The 20,037-nt window shown below is 44.5% G+C and overlaps 1 protein-coding gene across 16 annotated transcripts in view; it reads right to left on the bottom strand.

The window, feature by feature from the left end:
* DYSF (dysferlin) overlaps positions 1-20,037 on the bottom strand; it is a 202,894-nt gene that overhangs the window by 46,700 nt on the left and 136,157 nt on the right. For 8 of the 16 annotated variants that reach the window (XM_004742174.3, XM_004742178.3, XM_004742168.3 and 5 more), the window contains 5 exons: positions 18,441-18,542; positions 18,169-18,330; positions 16,944-17,109; positions 16,374-16,450; positions 10,204-10,266 (listed from right to left, as the gene is read on the bottom strand). In XM_004742174.3, coding sequence (XP_004742231.1) covers positions 10,204-10,266; positions 16,374-16,450; positions 16,944-17,109; positions 18,169-18,330; positions 18,441-18,542 — 570 coding nt within the window. The remainder of the gene's footprint in view (positions 1-10,203; positions 10,267-16,373; positions 16,451-16,943; positions 17,110-18,168; positions 18,331-18,440; positions 18,543-20,037) is intronic. The other 8 variants (XM_004742172.3, XM_004742180.3, XM_004742176.3 and 5 more) reach the window with 1 other exon arrangement.

The following is a 20,037-nucleotide window of genomic DNA, read 5'->3' as shown; positions in this document are numbered from 1 at the left end:
CCACAAATACAAGAGAAGGGAAGGCTGGCTGCTGACAGTCGTGCACATCAGAGCCCTCGGGATGGTCTGGACCTTTGGAGATGGATGGATCTGTCCATCTCAGTCAGCTGCCACTAAATTTCAAGTCACAGAATGATCTCTCCTCATTCTGATTCCTTACTCATCTGCAATCACAACTCGGCTTCCCAATTGCTGAACCTGTAAGATATCATGGGCTGGGCCACAACCCAGGGTCATGTCCCCTGGGCAGAAGTATTTCTCACTGTAAACTCATAAACTGGTAACCTCAGTTTGAGACTTGAAGAATGAATACCTAACCCTAAACTCATCAGGAGTCCAAACCCACAAGAATGAGGATCTACCCACAATACTGTAGAAACTTCCCAAAGAACACTCCTGCTTGCTCTCCTCTACTTCAGAAACTCCTTACATAGAGGTCAATAGGTGAGGACCATGACCCTGACCTAGTAAGCTAACACAGAGCTGCCACAACAAACAGAAAACAAGCTCTTCAGTCCCATGTAAAAGCCTCTGATTCTGCTTTCCTTCTTAATTCTCCTACCCTGCTGGATTCCTAACTGAGCAAGGTAAAAATATAACAATGTTAGACTGTTTTCTTCTTCCTTTTCCAAAATATTGAGATTAGAAGGGGTTCCCTGCACTAAGATACTCAGAACTATCTGAGCTGTCAGTACTTGACAAGCAAGGACTTCCCTCTGTAAGGACAGAGAGAAAGAAGAGAATAAGGTTCAAAAGAAGGGGAGCGATATGAGGACTAAGACAAGTGTTAGGCTAAAGAATTGAGTAAAAGACAGAAGAAAACAAATGACTACTTTATGTTTGCAGAAAGTCTTAAGAGGATATACAAAGTTAGAGTATGAGTCCTGAAGGACATATAACCTTCAGGAAGACAAATATGACTGTCAAATGCAAAACAATAATAGAGACATCGATTTCTAGCAAAACGACAAACAAGAGGGCCAGAAAGTCTCCAAGAACACCTAAATTAACAGATAAGATGTCTTTAAATCCTTTTTAAATGCATGCCTGCACTGAGGGGAATGTAAAGAAAATCCTTGGGGGCAAATGGGAGAGCAAAAATCCAGAGAAATAAGGAGCCAAAATGCAAGCTAACTGTGGGGCCGATAAAGCCCAAGCCAAACGTTTAATTTTAGTGAATCTGGGTTTGTAGCATTTCCAGGCATCTGGTCAGGTAAACACATACCCTTTGTGAAAGAATTTAACTTTCATGCAGGCCTCAAAGAACTCTCAGGTAAAGTTCCAAGGAACATGAGCTCACAATCGGAAATACCATAAAACATAAGGAACAAGCCACCATGAGCAAGAGTCAGCTAGAAACGCCAACTACATATCAGACCCATTAAGACAACAGGAAACAGAACTGTCAGAAATAAGACTTTTTTTTTTTAAAAAAGCTGTTTAAAAATAAAAAAGCCACTAAAAATTATGACGAAGGAGCAAGAGATTTTTAAAAATAAGTAAGCTGACTGCAGGAGGTGGGGACAGAAGAACTTTTCAAGCTAAAAATATAATACTTAAGACTGAAACTCAAAAAAAAAAAAAAAAGACTGAAACTCAATAGGTGGGGTCAAATAGCCTTAGAAACAATGGAAGACTTAATGAACTAGAAGATCTATCTTCAGAAGTTAGCCAGAGTGCAATACAAAGAAACAATAATATGAAAGAAAGGTGAACTAACATGGAGAACAAAGAAGATCCATCATAAGTTCCAGAAGGAAATGATAGGGAGAATGTAATGTTTAAAGAGACAGTGGTAGAGAACTACCAGAACTAATTAAAAGATGGGGGGGGGGGACAGTTCTCAGATTTAGGAAGACAATAGCACAATTGAAGCCAGAAGATAGTAAATTAGTCCCTTCAAAATGCTGTTAGAAAATAAGTGTCAATAAACTAGTACTTCCAAAATAAAGGTGAAATAAAAATATTTTCAAGCAATAATTTAAAAGTGAGAAAGTTTACAATGAATTGATTCTAATTATAAGAATTTCTATAAGTTCTACTTCAGAAAGAAAGAAGATGACCCAGGAGGGAAAAGACTGACACACAAGACCAAGTAGTAAATGTGGGTATAGCTAACAGAAAATGGGCTACTTTAAAAAATGATATTGTTTTTTAAATGATGCTTATTTATGAGGTAAAACTAAAATACTGAACAGAAGTTTGAAAATTGGTATGTGATTGGAATTTAAGAAATCTAAGTTCCTTGTGACATTCTGGAAGAAGTTATAAATATTAATTAGACTTGGACTTTGCATGATAAAGTTTTTATACTATCATTAAAGGAATAGAACAATGTATAGCTTTGAAACTGAAAAGGGAAGAAGGAATGGGGAAGGAAAAGTAATCTTTCAAGCTGAAAAAGAAAAAAATAAGGGCAAAAAGGGTAGGATGAATAAAGATAAGAAATAAGATGGAAGAAATAAATCCAAATATATCAGTAAACACAATTAATGACTAGACTCTTCAACTCTCTAGTTTAAAAAAATAATATTGCCAGAACACATAAAAGAAAAAATGGAATCCATCTATTTGCTGTTCACTAAAGAGACGTCTAAAACAAAGTTACAGAAAGATTGAAAGTAAAATAATAGAAAAAGGTATACTAGGAAAATATTGGCCAAAAGGAAGCTGGTGTAGCTATTTTAACGTCAGACAAAACAGTCTCATTAGATATTTTAAATTTAAAGTAGATATTTTAAAAGTCAAAGGGACAGAGGTTCATACATGTCATTTAAGGGTTCAATTTTCTAGGAAGATATGAAAATTCTAAAAGTGTTTGTGGCTAATAACACAGCATCAAATATGTATAGAAAAAAGATCATAAGGAACAAATGATAAATATCAAATCAAAGCAGGATGTTCTAATATACCCTTCTCAGAAATTAATGAACACCACATACAAAAATCAGAATAAAAATAAATTTAAATAACACAATTAATAAGTCTGATCTAAAAGGACATGTTATTTGTAAAACCCATTTAGAGAATAGACTTTCTTTCCAAGAAAACAGAGGATGGTTACATAAATTTATCTTCTAATAGTTCATAAAGTAAGTGTAAAGAACCATAACAAACAGACCACATTCTCTGAACCATCACACAGTTAAGCTGAAACCAATAGCAAAAAGATAACTTAAAACATAATTTAGGAACTTCCAAATCTATTTTTAAGCAATTCACCCATCAAAAAGAAATACAGCAAAAATCAATAGATACTTAGAACTGGAAAATAACAACAACAACAAATCAGTCATCAAAACCTGTGGGATGCATAAAGCAGTACTTAGAGGAAAATGTATAGCCTTAAATGTTTACATGAGAAAAAGAGAGAGTCTGAAAATTGATGAACTAAGCATAGTCCTTAAGAGGTTAAAAATATAATAATTCTCCCCAAAAATTGAAGGAAGGAAATTAACAAACTAGAAAACAAGGAAACAATAAAATATCAACAGAGCTAAAATTGGTTCTTAAAAAAGACAAAAAAAAATCTGACAGATTCTAGCAAAAATAATAAATTATAATCTTAGGAATTAAAAGGAACATCAATGAAAAAAGAAAAAATGAAAAAGTAAAAGGTTATTGTGAGAAATGCTACATCAGTATTTTTTAGGAAGAAATGGATCCTATAAAATATAAATCACCCAAAGTGACTCACATAGAAAAAGAAAACCTCAAAGGTCCTATAAACATTTTTCCAAATATATCAGCAGTTTAAAATTTCCCCCAAAAAAATACTTGGTCAAGACAGTTTTAGAAATGAATCTACCAAACATTCAGGCAAAAAATAATGTAAATCTTTTTTCATTCATTCAGAGATTAGAAAAAAAAGTATATATGCCCCCAAGTCATTTTATAAGATTAGTATTATCTAAATACCAAAACCTGAAAAAAAAACCACTATCAGAAAAAGAAACTTCTAGCCATTACCATTTATGGTAATTGATAAAAAAAAAAAAAATCCTAAACTAAATATTTGCAAACTGAATCTAGCAATGCAGAAAGAAAATAGTAATAATAATGCATCATGACCAGGACAGAGTGTTTCAGAAATTCAAAGTTACTTTAGCATTTAAAAGAAATCTCTTAATGTAATTCACCACATTAACAGATTAAACAAATTATATGATCGCCTCAACAAATACATTAAAAACACTCAATAAAGTTTCATATTATTCACACTAAAAACTTTTAGCTAACTTGTAATCATTCACCCAAGGCAATAGTGGTATAACATAAAAATATTCACTTTTAAATTAGAGTAGATAAGAATACTCTCTTATCAGTTACATAGAACATTAAACTGAAGGTCCCAGGCAGTGCAATAAGATAAGAAAAGGAAATAATAAAAAAGAAATAGAAATTAGAAGTACACAGAAGAATCAATCAAAACCATGATTAATCACAAATTATATGAGACTACACGGAAAAATCCAGAAAATCATCAAATCAGTAGAATTAATATGACAGTTTAGCAAAGTTTCTGAATATAATATCAATACGTGAGGATAAATTTCATTTATATACAAGCAAAAAATTATTAGAAAATGTACCTTTAAAAATACAAGTAAAAATAACAATGAAGCACAAAAATAGCCAGAACTAAATTTAATAAAATTTGTACCAGAGTTTTTTGGAGAAAATTATAAAAGTATATTGAAAAAATTAAAGAATACCTAAATAAACGGAGAGCTTTAACATGTCCTTGTTTAGCAATATTATAAAAACATTCTCCATAAATTGATTCAGAAATTCACTCAATCACAAATCACAACAGTTTTTCTAAAGAAATTGACAAACTAATTCTAAAATCGAGATGGAAAAGCAAATGACAGGGCGCCTGGGTGGCTCAGTGGGTTAAAGCCTCTGCCTTTGGCTCAGGTCATGATCCCAGGGTCCTGGGATCGAGCCCCACATCGGGCTCTCTGCTCAGAGGGGAGCCTGCTTCCTCTTCTCTCTCTCCCTGCCTTTCTGCCTACTTGGGATCTCTGTCTGTCAAATAAACAAATAAATAATCTTTAAAAAAAAAAAAAAAGAAAGAAAAGAAAAGGACAAAGACAGCATGACACTTCTAAAAATGAACAAGGCTAGACTATTTCCTTTACCAGATATGAAGGCTTATAATAAAGCTATAGTGAATGAGACAGTAGAGTATTAGTACAGGAAAGGACCACTGGAACAGAATAGAGAGCTACAAACCAACCACACTTACATGGAAACCTGATATATTACACAATTGTCCTTATAGATCAAGAAAGGATAGATCATTCCACAATAATACACATTCACTGGTTATCTACATGGGAAGAAATAAAAAGAAATCTAATCTCTATCTCACACTTTGCACACAACACAAATCAATTCCAGATGGAATAAAGACTCCAGTATGAAAAGGGCAAGATTTTAGAATTTTAGAATTTTGAGGAAAAAATGTAGATTAATAGCCCCTTTTTAAAAATTGAATCTTAGAACACTGAAAAAATAAAATAAAATCTAAAAAAAAAATTTTTAAACAATGCAGAGATGGGGGGAGGGCAGAGAGAGAGAGAATGAAGTGACAGCCTAAGAAATCCAAAATATATACAACAGGAATTTCAGAGGAAGAGGGCTTAAAATTGACTAGAAATTAAGGAAACTAACCTAACAGCAAGAATTTTTAAAGAGCTGATTCCTTGGATGAAAACAACCATAAAAGTAAAAAAAAATTAACAACATAAATCACAAAATTAGGAATGAGGATGAAAATAGAACAGATACAGAAATGTGTTCTTCTATTGTAGTAAAATATACAATTTCATAATAATTTAATAAGTAATATCTGGGAACATCTAACCTACCAAACTGACAGAAGTAGAGAGTGATCAAAAAATCCCCTTTTTGGGACGCCCAGGTGGCTCAGTTGGTTAAGCAGCTGCCTTCGGCTCAGGTAATGATCCCGGCGTCCTGGGATCGAGTCCCATATCAGGTTCCTTGCTGGGCAAGGAGCCTGCTTCTCCCTCTGCCTCTGCCTGCCATTCTGTCTGCCTGTGTTCACTCACTCTCTCTCTCTGACAAATAAATGAATAAAATCTTTAAAAAAAATCTTATAAAAAATCCCCTTTTTCATGCACACACAAAAAGCACAGGGTAGATGTATCTTATACAATTATATAAGATAGGTACTCCTGAAAAATCTAAAATTCAAAACTCATATAACATAGTACCATTTTCTGTTGTTTTTAAGATGTACTTATTTATTTGAGAGACAGAGCGCATGATTAGGGAGAGAGAGAGAATTTCAAGCAGACTCCATGCTGAGCTTGGAGCCTGATGAGGGACTTGATCTCATGATGGTGAGATCATGACCTGAGTCTAAATCAAGAGTGTGATGCTTAACAGACTCAATCACCCAGGTACCCCACATAGCACCATTTTCAAAAAAAAAAAAAAAAGTATCCTATTTACCAGCTAGACCATAAACACAATTCACTTGGCCACCACCTTTTAAATTACATGCTTGTTAATCATTTTTTGAATTTAGGTTGATTCATATTACTACACATTTTATACGTAAAGCAAGACTACTAATTTTTTTTTGCTATTTACTGTTTATATCATGCAATTTCCAATGTATGTAATTCCGATTCAAAGTGTCTTTAGTGTATTTTCAAACCTCTAAGAAACTATAATTCTCATGCTATAGAGACTGTTTAAGAGCACAGAAAATGAAAGAATACCTCAAAAAAAATTTTTGATGCAACTATTATTATTCAGAATTACCAGAAACAACTTTAAAGTGGTACTCATTAATAGAGATACAAAAATCCTAAATAAGTTAGAGCAAATATAAGTCGTGCTATAGACTAGAAGTTCTTACAAACTTGCCCTTCACCAGGATCAACAAACACTACCCATTCTCTCTGCAGACAATCAAAGGTACAGAGCCTGCTGAACGCTGCTACACCACCAGAGCCCCCACAGAGGACCTACAAGCTTCCAAGAGTCACTGTGTTGGTTCCCAAACCCATTTATGCCAGTTGTATTAACACGGTAATTAGATCAATAAGTCAATATGACAAAAATAGATACAAATTGAACTTAAAAAGAAAGGTCATCTTATCTAGAAAATGGATTTATTTTTTTAACTAATGAAAATTAAGAATGAGATTTTTAAGTTTTTATTCAATTCCAGTTAGTGAATGTACGGCATAATATTAGTTTCAGGTGAATCACAATACAGTGATTCAAGAGGTGAATTCAAACAGATGATGGGGATGAAGGTGCACATGTGCTCTCATGAGAACTGAGAGTTGTATGGAAGTGTTGAATCATGAGTGAGATTTTTTTAAAGGATGGGTATGGAAGGGTAAAAATGGCTAAAGGATGGGTGAAAATCATAAATTTTTTTTTAAAGATTTTATTTATTTATTTGACAGAGATCACAAGTAGGCAGAGAAGCAGGCAGAGAGTGAGAGAGAGGGAAGCAGGCTCCCCGCTGAGCAGAGAGCCCGATGCGGGACTCGATCCCAGGACCCTGAGATCATGACCTGAGCCGAAGGCAGCGGCTTAACCCACTGAGCCACCCAGGTACCCCGAAAATCATAAATTTTTAAAAGGACTCCACAGTCTGAGTTTTCTGCAGGTATCATTCAGATCTCATCAAACTTTAGTAAACCAAAAGAAAAAAAAATCATAGGTTCCATTTTGGATGTGGCTTATACCAAAAAGATGACCTGACCCTCTCAGAGCAGATCCAAATTTAAAGAGGCCTTGGTAAATCAAGTGAATTGCATAGGAAGATACAGAGACAGGGTTAAAAATGAAGTTTATGGTGTGTATGCATGGCTTTTGATCAGTCCCCATTTAATCATTGTTCTCAATTAGCCAACCAACTACCTGTCTTGATTGCACTGGATAAGAGGACTTCAATTACAGTAAATTATAGTTCCATGACTAACTGACCAATTTGAGTTTACCCCAGGAACGCAAGACAATTACACATTGTATTAACAGAACAATAAAAAACAAAATAATCATCTTGAGAAATGCCAAATGGATATGCAGTGGATAAAATTAAACTCCTAAACTTCATTTTTAAGCTATTAATAAATGAATAATAAAGGACACAACCTTGACAAGATCAAGAATATCTATCTGAAACCACCGATCATTACAATTAATGGGAAAATGGTAGAAGCTTTTCATTAGAATCAGTATCTAAATATGTTTGCTCACTTGCAGCTCAATTATCAAACGTTATTCTGCAAAAAGGGAATAAGATCTAATTATTAGAAAGATAGTGACATATTTATTGCTGTTTGAAGAAAACCATTTTACCTTCCTGGAAAACTCAACAAAATCAGTGAACAATCCTCAGAACTAGTAAAGGAGCTCACTAAAGAGTCTGTTTCAAAGTAAATAGACAAAATATCATTTCCCTATATTCTAACAATAAGCAATTAGGCCAAATCACTAAAAAAATAAAAATAAAAATAAAATTCCATGTAGATAGCAACAAAGGCTATAAAATGCCTAAGACTAAATATGAAATGGGGGTACCTGGGTGGATCAGTCAGTTAAGCGTCTACCTTTGGCTCAGGTCATGATCCCAGGGTCTGGGATGGAGCTCCACATTGGGATCCCTGCCCAGTGGGAAGCCTGCTTCTCCCTCTCCCTCCCCCACTGCCCCTGCTTGTGTTCCCACTCTCGCTGTCCCTCTCTCACTCTCTCTCTGTGTCAAATAATTTTTTTTAAGTCTTATATATGAAATGGATTGGACCTATTTAAAGTAAACAAAAAGAACTCCTCTAAGAAACAAAAGACACTAGTGGAAATTAATATCATTAAATGTCCAATGATAGGGAGCAGTTAAAACTTTATGGATGTTCATATAACAGAATGACATGTAACCACGTTTTAAAGAATATAAAGATACAGAAAAACATCCACAATATACTTTTCAATAAAAGACAATGCAGATTATAAAAAAGTACAATATGATTCCTGTTTTGATTTTGTTTTTAAACAAAAGGATGCACACATGCATAAAAGATACCTAAAAATGTCAGCTCATCCAAAATCTTAATGGTGTTTATCTCCAGCTGGTAGGAATATGGGTGGTTTTCACATTCTGCTTTACCCTGTGTTGTGCTTTCTATATCTTCTCCAATGGATAAATCAGAAAAAATTAAAAATATATATTGCCTCTTTCTAGAAATCCCTAAAACGTCAATACAGCAATGCCTCCCGCTGGCACCATGAACAGAATTTAACTGTTGGCAGGTCCTATCCCTTAGGGCTCTCCCAGCAGCTCGGGAGCAGCTCTGGCTCTCAGCATAGGACTTTATGAGGATGTAATGAAGGCTAACACCAAGATGACACCAAGCAAATCAGCCCAGTTGCAGACAGCAGGCCCCGGTAACAAGACAACCAAGGTTCCTCAGTCACCCACACTTTCCATGCCTCTGGAAGGGGCAGAGAAAATCAAGTTGCCCTTGCCCACAGAACCTTCTTGTGTCCCAGGTCCCAGCAGTCCAGATCTAATCTAGAGACTTCTCTGTTCCCACTGGCCCATGCCACACCAACCAACACCTGGTCCTCATGCCGGTAAACAGGATTAAGGTAAAACTGACAAAATACACTAAGAGATAACTCAGCGCTGTCTGTTTCTGAGAATCTTCCCCTAGCTCACTCCCCATCCCTCCTCCATGACACAGGACAGGTCACTGTGTTTTTTGCTGGATCTCAGGAAATACAGTTGATCCCAAACAACATGGGTCTGAGCGGCATGGGTCCGCTAATACACAGATTTTTCCAATACAGGGCTGTAAATGCATTTTCTCTTCCTGATGATTTTCCTAACAGCATTTTCTTTGCTCTAGCTTACTTTATTATAAGAATACAGTACATAATACATATGATATACAAAATATGTGTTTATTGACTATTTATGTTAGGCTACCTGTCAACAGTAGGCTCTTAGTAGTCAAGGTTTTGAGGAGTCAAAAGTTAATCTGTGACTTTTCTACTGTGCAGGGGCTGGCGCCCCTAACTCCATGTTCAAGGATCAAATGTATTTCCTTTCTTCCCCTCTCACTCCCTTTCCTCCCTTCCCTTAACTCCCTGCCCCCACCCCCAGCCCCCCAGGGAAATCAATGAGCCCACAAATAGGTAAACAATACATACATGAAGACTGGACGGAGAAGATGCCATGTTAGTGGGGGCAGAGCCCAACAGACCGTCTGCAAGCTACAAATTAAACACGCTGGTTAGCAACAGGATTAGAGAAACCACTTCAGGGAAGACTGGACAGCCCCAAGGAAGGAGAGCTCTCCAACCAGGGAGGATATAGAAGTTGTGGGAGGAACATGTGTTTTGGAGTTAGGTAAGCCTGAGTCTAAATTCTGTCCCCATTACTCTATCAGCTAGCTGTGTGACCTTGGTCAAGCCCCCTGACCTCTGTGAGTCAGCATCCTTATCCAGAGAATGGGTACAAAGCCCAGCCCCCAGGGCAACAGTGAGTATGGAAGAGACGAGGGCCATGCACATCTAGCACAACTAAGGCACATGGAAGGGGCTCAGCCAATGCCTCCTCTTGCCCACTTTCTCACTTCCCTTGGCACCACTTAGTGCCATTCTCACATGTCCTACCTACTCAAACCTCCCCATCCCAGACGTAGCCCAAGCTTCCCATCATCCCCAGTGGTTTCTTCTAACAGCTGGTCCACACCAAGCTCTGTTTCGGCACGATTCCTAAGTCTGGTTTCTTTTCTCTTCAAAGACAAGAGCCAGGATATCCTACGGCTTCCCCCAAGCCTGTAAAAGGGGGGACTTTGAGAGTGTTCTAGTCCAACATGCCTTTGCTATCCTAGAGAAAACTTCCTGCATCTTTTTTCTGGCATCAGATCCTTGCCTGCAGTCTTCTGGACCCACAACTCAGTAATTTATAGGGTGAGTCCCTGGGCTGCAGGGCACAGACAGCCTCAGGAGTCAGGAATGGAGACAGGTGACTTTTTCAGAGACCGCTGTAATAGTCCCAGAGAAGGTGATGGGGCTCTCCGTGGATGAGTACCAGTCTAGGCAGACAAAGCCAGGAGAGCCATTCCAGGCAGAGGACATCACAAGTGCAAAGGAGCACAGAAATAAAGTGCGGCACAGCCAAGAAAGCAAATGGCTCAGGAAGGAATGGCAGGCACCGGGCAGCAGGCAAATAAGGCTGGAGGGCAGAGGACACCGGCCAGGATATGGAGTTCCAGGGTCAGGCCCTCTCTGGCTTTCAACCCTGAGCAGGGGGCTCCAGAAGGCTCCACAGGAGGCTGAGCCCCAGGGAGCTGTCCTCTCCTTGGCAGGAAGAACCAGGGAGACACTCTCACCTGGGGGAAGGGCAGGAGGAAGTCTGCTGGGACCCGGAGGGGAGTCTTGGAACCCACAGAGCCATCTCTCCCCTGTGAAGGGGGAATCACTGAGGGGATCCTACCTAGCCTCTCCTAAACCAGCCTTCTGGCTGCCCAGAGCCAGAAGCATCGGCAATGGCCAGTAGGCAGCAGGCCAGGCCGCTGGATGGTGCCGGGGGACGGGCCACACGTGTTGGTGGATGTGGTGTGACCCCTGGCAGAGACTGGATGAACTCCACGCAACCCCCCCACTGCTGGCCACCTCTGCCCCTCCCGCTCTCATCCTGAACCTCACAAGAGCCTTTCTTGTTATTTTTAATACAGTTTGTTTTTAGAAAGGTGAGAGGGAAACCGGCAGTTCACCAGAGCAAAAGGGAGAGAAAATAAAGCTAAACACAGTGCTCCAAAGATCTGGTCCCGCTTCCAAAATTACACGTTCCCCTTTGGGACTCGGACATAATTTGCTGCTCCAGTTCTGGGGGCACGTCGCCACCTTCACAGTGTCCCGGAGACTATAAGTGGAGCCGCAGGCTCAAAATGAGCCCCAGCTGGGGTGGGGGAGGGGGGAGACTCAGCACCCTCCCCCACAGCATGGGGAGGAGGTCTTCATGCCTTCTGATGCCTTCACCACACCAGCCTGCACTTCCTCCAGTATCTGCCCACCTCATACACACGTACATGCACACGTACATACACACGCACTCACGCACGCCGTCCCACCACCAAGCCCACGCTCCCACTTCTTTGCCCACAGGACAGTCCTCCTCTCCCCTCCGCTGTTCTGACCCCACCAGCCTTTGAGGCCAGCAACCGCCAGAAGCCCTCCCGGTCACTTCACTTATCCCATGCTGAACTGCAGGACCAAGAGAGTACGTGATTATTTTTGTCCCTGGCTGATGAGGCATCTCGTGTGAGATCAGCTACACACCTCCCGTCTCTCCCAACCGGGGAGAGAACTTCAGGGTGTTCTCCTCATTACCCCTCTTCACCATGCGCACGGACCCCAACCCAGACCCAGGAAGTTCTCCTTCTCTGGAGACTTACAGGGAAGCCCCCACCCAGGGTGGGCTCACAGAATGACAGGCAAGAGTCACCCGTGACTCCAGGGACATCTCAGGGGGACGGACGGGGTGGGCAGGGGTGCCACCTCTACCCCGAACTTCCAGACCCTCAGTAAGGGATAGGGGGAGTGTGCTCTGTGTGTGTCCTGCACACTCTTTCTCCCACCGGTTCATCACCAGAACACCAAGAACCAGCTCGATGAAAAAGCAGGTTAGTAAGCAGAGACCCCAGGTTGTGTTTTAAAGAAAGAAATGGAGCCTGATTCTGAGTCAGAGACAGAAAGAGAAGCCTGCCAGCACAGGGGCGGGGGCCGGGGAAGGAAAGGATGGAGAAGAATATGTGGGTAGCAGTTCATTCCACTTGGGCCCTTGGTTGGAGGTGATGCCTATTCGTTCATAATTATCCCACATTTTCCAAATTTTATATAATTAACATGTATTTATAGCCAGAGAAAAAAACAATATATCCTTTTTTAAAGCAGAGCGTTAAATGGAAGGAAAGAAGCTCTGTCCCCCTCTTTGAGGACATACCCAGGCTGCCCTCAGAATGTCAAAAGTCAAGGCCATGATTCCTGAACACCACCTGCCAAGTTTAGACACACCCTTGGGAGTTTACCCGCACCCCTGCCCGCACACACGCGTGTGCACACATACACACTACCTCCCCCTCAGGCAACAGGTCTAAAATCTACACAAAGGAGAGCTGCATGGACCAGAAATAAACTGTGGAGTTAATTCACGACAGCCTGTCTCCTCCAGGCCCTGATCGCCAGAGAAAAGTTCAAGAGGACAAGCCTCTTGACCCCGACGGGGTCTCCTCACTCCAACATGGCTGCCGACCGAGAAGCCTGAGGCCGAGCAGACAGATCTGCTTATACATACATTTTGGACCATCTCTAGAATCAGCTTCTCCTGAGAGAAACCAGACATTTCTAGAAACCTGAAAAACTCTCTGCTGTGTCAGGCCGATGACAACATCAGCAGGGTCTGAAGTGACATTTCTGATGTGTGGCAGACTCCCCCCAGGAGCTGAGCCCATGATTGTTAGGAGGTGAAGCGAGAAGAGAGGAAGTGCCTTGAGGAAGGAGACAGGAAGGACTGAGACTGAAGCTGGATCTGGCAAGAGCGTTGTCTGAGACTGGGGAAGATTCCTCAGCTAGGTCCGCAGCCAGGACCCGGTGAGCTCTGCAGGGCGGACTGCATCGCCAAGAGCATGAAACGGGCTGCAGAGAAACATGGGGTTGGACAAACAGGAGCCAGGCAAAGTCCAGATTCTGCCAGACTTCTTGTCCCTCCAGTTCCCAGAGAGCAGGGATTTCTATTTTTGCTGGGGGAGGGGAAAAGGGATACAAACCTACCCAGAATTATCTAGTAAACCACTTGGAATGGTGCCCATTGCCTCCTGGCTCTGCCTGGACCAGACATATATGATCACTGGGTCTCAGAGGAAACACAATATAAAATTGGTCTCCCTCAAGTCCCCCATCAGACACCATCAAGCCAGGACTTCCTGGAGACCTGCACTGACCTCCCTGTTGGCCTTGGGGTTCCCCAAGAGGAGGACACTGTCTCCTCAATCAGACAGGGAGCTCCATGAGGGCAGGGTCCAAGCCTCCTCCATCAGAGCAGGCAGATCTCTCTTCCTCCTTCTCCAGGCCCATGTCTGAGGTCCCATGAGCCCAGACCCTCCACATGTGGCCACACCTCTGGGAGCACAGATCCCAGCTCCTCACCCTTTGGCTGGCCAGCAGCTCTAGCCAGACTGGCCACATGCTCCACATGCTCCCTGCACTGGCTAAACCCCAGCCCCAGTTCACTCATGTCAACACCAAGAGGATGTCCAGACCGGGCCTCCTCACCATCTGCCTCTGGCTGTGCCTGTAGCCAACAAGACTCAAAACAGCCCCCCCACCCCACTACTCACCACCCCATCTGAGTCTGTAGACATTTTGAGGCAGCACACACAGAACGGAAGTCCGGCTGGACAAGCCCTGCACTTCCGTGCATAGACCCAGAGAGCCCACTGAGGGGGCAGGAAACAGGAGCCAGGACTGGACAGCCTGGAGTTTGGAGCTACGTATCTGCCTAACACAGCTACAAACACCCACCCAGGCCAGAAGGTACTAGAATTGAACATAGCTGAAACCTGGGTAGGACCATCCAAAATTTCCACTTGGATTTTCCCAGTCTAGAGAAGCTCCTTCTCAGACCCATTCAAAGAGGAAAGAGGTCAACCATCCATCCATCCATCCATCCGTCCATCCGTCCATCCATCCGTCTGTCCACCACCCACACATCCGCCCATCCAGATGGACTTCACTGAATATGTCCTTTCAACCAGCCCTATGCTGGGCATTGAAGACACAACAGGAATGCAGTCGGTGACTGTCCTGAGCCTGGTCTGGGGAAGGTGGCTGAATATTTGCAGAAACAATCAGGACGTAGAGCAAGGACAGTGACCAAGATATAGGCAGGACTTGCAGGAGAAGGGGGGGAGCCCGCGACAAATCCTGGAAGCAGGTGACCATAACTAAGTTGAGTCTTACAGAATGATCAGGACTAGACCTGAAGATGTCCCCAGCAGGAAGGATAGTAGGCAGAACCCCACAGAGTCACAGAGGTGGGAGAGAGGAGAGTGTGGGGCTTCTGAGGACTCTTATCATCAGAGAAACTATAGAGCAAGACCTCTTGCCTAGTAGCACCTGGGCCCATGTCAGAGACTTTTCCTTAGAAATGGGAACAAGCAAAAAAGAAGCAGAAATCCATCCTAAATGTTAGAGGGAAGCCCTGTAAACACATCTCCAGAGCAGCTTTGAGGATCCTGATCCCAACTTAGGACCCCAGTGTGTTCTTTTCCTCCTGAGACCGATATTTGTTTGGTGGTTTAAAGAAAACAGAACCTTCTGAAGTGGTAGGCCATCCCTGGATCAATAAACAGACCAAGAGCCTGAGGACACACACATTGTCTACACTAGCTGGAGGCTCTGCCTCTGGGCAGCGGGGAGGCTCTGGGAGCCCCAGGTGCAAGTGCTGTGACCAGTGACCAGCATCCTGCAAAGCCAGGAGGAGGGTGACAACCTGGAACAGAGAGCAGGTCAAGGCTGGTGCTCACTGTGAGGCCATCTCTACTGAGGGAAGGACTGAGTGACCTTGGTCCTACAGGAGCTAGAGCACCCCAGGGCCCAAGGCGGGGAGAGTGCTCCCTGCTCTGTAAGAGATACCACAGACCTCCCGCCATGCAGTTCAGTGTTGGACTCTGGGTCAGCAGCTGGCCCTCGGTTGCCAAGTACATAGCAAAGGGATGCCTCTTACTGGACCACAGGGTTGGATTCCCTTGGAATAAGACCCTCCCAACCCCTCATCTTCTCTTTTCCTGGAGATGGAGGGAATCGGTAAGAAGGACATTGGCTTGGACACAGCCCCTTCCTTTTCAACTGCTTCCAAGAAGCCCCCACTCCCAGCAGGGCTCTGGCTAGGGTGAGGCAACAGGGCTGGAACACCCTCATATCTGCCTGGTCACTCTCTCCCCATCTTCCTTCTCTCTCATTGGCCACTCCCACCATGTTTCCTGAGTAATTGTCAGCAAGAGCCCTCAATATAGCCCGCTAGGCAGAGGGCCTGTTTTCTTCACACACTTGGAGGAAAATGATGTGATCTTGCCCAGGAGACCACATACAACCTTCCTCCAACCCCTCCACCCCACTCCTGATCAGACTGAAAGCTCCCATCTGGGTCCCTCCACCTATATAGTGTCCCACCCCCAGGATACAAGGGAGATGTCCTATAGAGGCTGTGTGGTAAGGAAGGGAAGGGAGAAAGAGGAGGAGAGAGGAAGAAGGGTTAGGGGCAGCCAAGGCCTGTGGAGTTGGTGTCTCTCCCGGGGAACCAGGGCTTGTCTTACCTGAATGGGGATGAGGGGCTCCTTGTCATCAATGTCAATGAGCACGTCTTCCCCAGGACTGAGTAAACTCACATCATCTGTAGGGAAGAGCGGTATCCAGGCCCAAAAGGGGCTCCCTCAGGGGGCTTGGCCCTCTCCAGTCATAAGACTCAGAAGGCACACTGAGTCTTATGAGGTAAGGGGCCTCAGCCTTCCACACTTCCCAGTCTGTGTCCTTCTCTTCCCACCCAGTTCTTCCCTTTTCTGTCTCCATCTCTCCCATCTTCTCACATTCCCTGTCTCTCCGGTTCTCTCTCTTCCTCCTCATCCCATGGAATCCCTGCCTTTCTCTCTCCCTCAACTCTTCCCGTGCGGCCTCCCATGGCAGCCCTAGCCTCTCAGCAGCCTTGAGCTAGGAGAAGCCCTGAGGATGGCAAGATTCCCACCCTCCTGGTCTTGGTCAGTTGAAAAGAAACCACTTCTCACTCAGGTTCTAGCAAGAGGAGGGCTTCGGCATACATCTCCTCTGGGACGCCCCACCTGCCCAACCCCTTGGCCTCGGCCCTCCCCCTCAGCAGGCCCACGCCCTACCTGGACCGCCCTGTGGGGACGGACTCTCCTCGGAGTACAGGTCACACATGAAACTCTCCAGGGAGCGGACAGTACACTGGCCCACCACGGGCCGGCGGCCAAACTGACGATTGTCAATGACCTTGATCACAATGGGGGGACAGTAGAGCTCCTCCCTGGGCAGCATCTGGGTAGAGTGGGAGGGAAGGTCTGGGTGGTGGCCTGAACCCATCTCTGGGTGGCTTCAGAGGAGTATTGGGGCTCTCCTTCACAGGACAAGTTCAAGGAGCAGAGAATGACTCGAAACCCACACATAACCCCCCAAGGGCCATAAATCCAGAGTGGTGGTTGGCCGAACCCAGGACCTGGCCAGGGGAAGAGAAGCTGCACACCTTTTCAGTCTGCCTCTTGAATGCTGTACGCAGAGGCTGGCTTTTCCTCCCACAGCCTTACCTTCCAAACGCATCCAGCTCAGCCTGAAGCTAAAACAAGTCTACTTTCCCTGAACCCTCACTGGTCGGGGAAGGGAAGAAGGGAGAATTTGGCCCAGGGCTCAACATTTCTTGCAGACAGTCCCCCCCAAGTGGATACTCAAGAGTTGGCTTACAGACCCAGATTCTTCTCCTCCCAACCCCAGACCCGAAAGCACTTTGAACACAACTTGAAATAATTTATATGCTCTCCTTCGGTGGCGGCTTTGGCTCAGCCAAGAGGAGGCTCCTGTTGACAGCCACTGGGCCTGGAATTTCTATAGCGCTTTCATCTTGCAAACCATTTTCCTTTCCTCAGACTTGCCTTACTCTGGCCACTAGGCCCAGGCAGCCCGAGGAGCTGCAGAGGGCTGGGGGCCTGCGGGCTGTGGGGGTGATCCCACAGCAAGGCTGGAGGAGGACCCAGTCAGGGAAGGTTTGGAGGAACCACGGAAGGTCAAAGCCCTGGTGGGGGGGTGCCTCTGAGGCGAGCTCCAGGGGGCTGAGGACAGCCCCAGTAGGGACAGGTGGGTCCTTGGGACTTCTGGGCACTCGGTGTCTGGGTAGGAAGGAGCGAGCTGACCCCATCTGGGCTGCTTACGGGCTTCAAGTCTTCCATTGAGGAGGGGGTGCCATAGACAAATGAGGTGGGAAAGATACTGTGACCTGCCCAGGATCCCACGGGGAGTCAGAGCCCACAGCTGAGCTGCCCAGAGCCCTGTGGACATTCTAGGCACGAGGACTCTGGAAGGGGACAGCAGGGAAGTCAGGCTCACCACTTCCATGAAGAGGGTGCAGACGTCAAAGTTGGGGTTCTTCCGGAGGTTCTTGATGACACAGGACTGCACTGTCTGACCCCCGCACTCCACCACAAGGCTGGGGGAAGAGACACTGGCCAGCTGATAACTTTTCATGTTCCGCAGGCCCCACGCCAGGATCTGGAGACACAGAGTGAGGCAAGCAGCTGAAAAGGCTCCAGACCCCACGAAAAGTTGGGGCCAGGAACCGGGAGGGCCAGGTTGCCTCCCTACCCCAGAGCCAGGCTCACCTCTATGGCAGTACGCTGGAGAACTGGCTTGATGTTCTGGGGAACCATATAGATGTTGGCCTCCCTCTGAGGCGGCGGGTAGGGCAGGTCTGTGTCCTCGGACTGCAGGGGCAGGGCGGGGTGGGGGTTGGGGGCAGGCGTGACAGAGACAATGGTGGCACGAAGACCAAGGCAAAGAGATGAAAAAGGGGAAGGACAGTCGGGATGGAAAGAAGGACATGTGTGGAGAGACAGAAACAGAGGCAAAGAAAGGCACACAAGCGTGCGAGCAGGCAGGTAAAAATGAAAAAATAAAGTCAGTTTCTGCCAGGCACCATGTTTTCTGGAGTCATCGTTCCAGCACCTTGGCCCTGGATTTGGGTCACCTTGTTTCACGTGAACCCCAGATCACCCCCTCCCATAATAAAGGCTCTGGGGCACCAGTGAGCTGCTCAGGGTCTCCCCATTCCCCCCATCCCCCCCCTCCCCGCACACACACTGCCCCCTTGCGTCTTAGCACACCCACTCCAGCCCCATTTGGTCCTGAGAACTATGTACCCTCCCCCTAGCCTGGTTCTTCTACCTCCAGGCTCGGACCCTCCTGACCTACCATTCACCCTGATGTCCCGTCTCCATCCCCCACACCACACCCAAACACCTGCCAGCCCCAAACCCCGACTTCTCACATCTGTCCTCCCTGAAGACAGAACACCTGCTCTGTGAGCCAGAAAGAAAATTGACAAATAGGAGAGGAGGACATGCGGGCCCGTCATCGGCAGGCATTAAAGGGAGCCGCAGGAAGGCTCCTTCACCAACACAGACCAAGGATGACAGCAGCTTCTATCAACTCTGCCTACTGAAGGTATGCCTGGAAGACCCGGGCAAGAATCTGCAGTAACCACAAAGATACACGCAGGGAAGCCACTGAGGCAAGGCAGGCAGGTACCACTGGGGGACAAGCAACTACCATGTCTCACAATGGTTAGAAACACGGGCTCCACTCCACCCGCTGCTGACTTAGGTGTTTATTACATCTTTCTTTGGCTCCTTTTTTTTCATCGATAAAATGGTTATTAAAAGTTGCCAACCTCTCAAGATTACTGTGAGGCTTCAAGAAGTTAGTACTAACACTCAGAAGAATGCCTGGTTCACGTGAACCCTGAACAGCTCTACTAGTCCATGTGGCACCTTTGTGGCAATTCTTCCCGAAGACTCTTTACTTCCACGTCAGAAAATCGTCATTATTTTACTAGTTTATTAAAACAAGACGCTTTACTGCCACCTACTGGAAAATTGTTATAATAAATGCAAATATATGACGTCTGCAATGGAAATTGCCTCCCTTTAGACATAGAGCCCTTGTGCAGTGCACAACCCACACATCCATACAAGAAGGCTCTGACACTCAGGATATGTTGACTATAAATAAAAGGGCTATGCTGGATACTTTACAGAGCTTGCCTTGTGTAATCTCATTTAATAAACAATGGAATCAGTAGACTAATTCTCCAAGTGACTTGTTTTGGGTTCCTTCTCAAAGGATGGCGGATCCATGTACAAATGCTCTGACGTAGATGGTGGGAGCAGCTGGAGCCTGACCTGCACTGGCTTCCTCTTG

The sequence above is a fragment of the Mustela putorius genome, unplaced genomic scaffold (assembly GCF_011764305.1).
Source record: "Mustela putorius furo isolate JIRA1106 unplaced genomic scaffold, ASM1176430v1.1 tig00000281_pilon_pilon_pilon, whole genome shotgun sequence".
NCBI classification, from domain to species: Eukaryota; Metazoa; Chordata; class Mammalia; order Carnivora; family Mustelidae; genus Mustela; species Mustela putorius.
The sequence above is the reverse complement of the archived record's forward strand: the minus strand, read 5'-3'. Positions and strand labels throughout refer to the sequence as shown.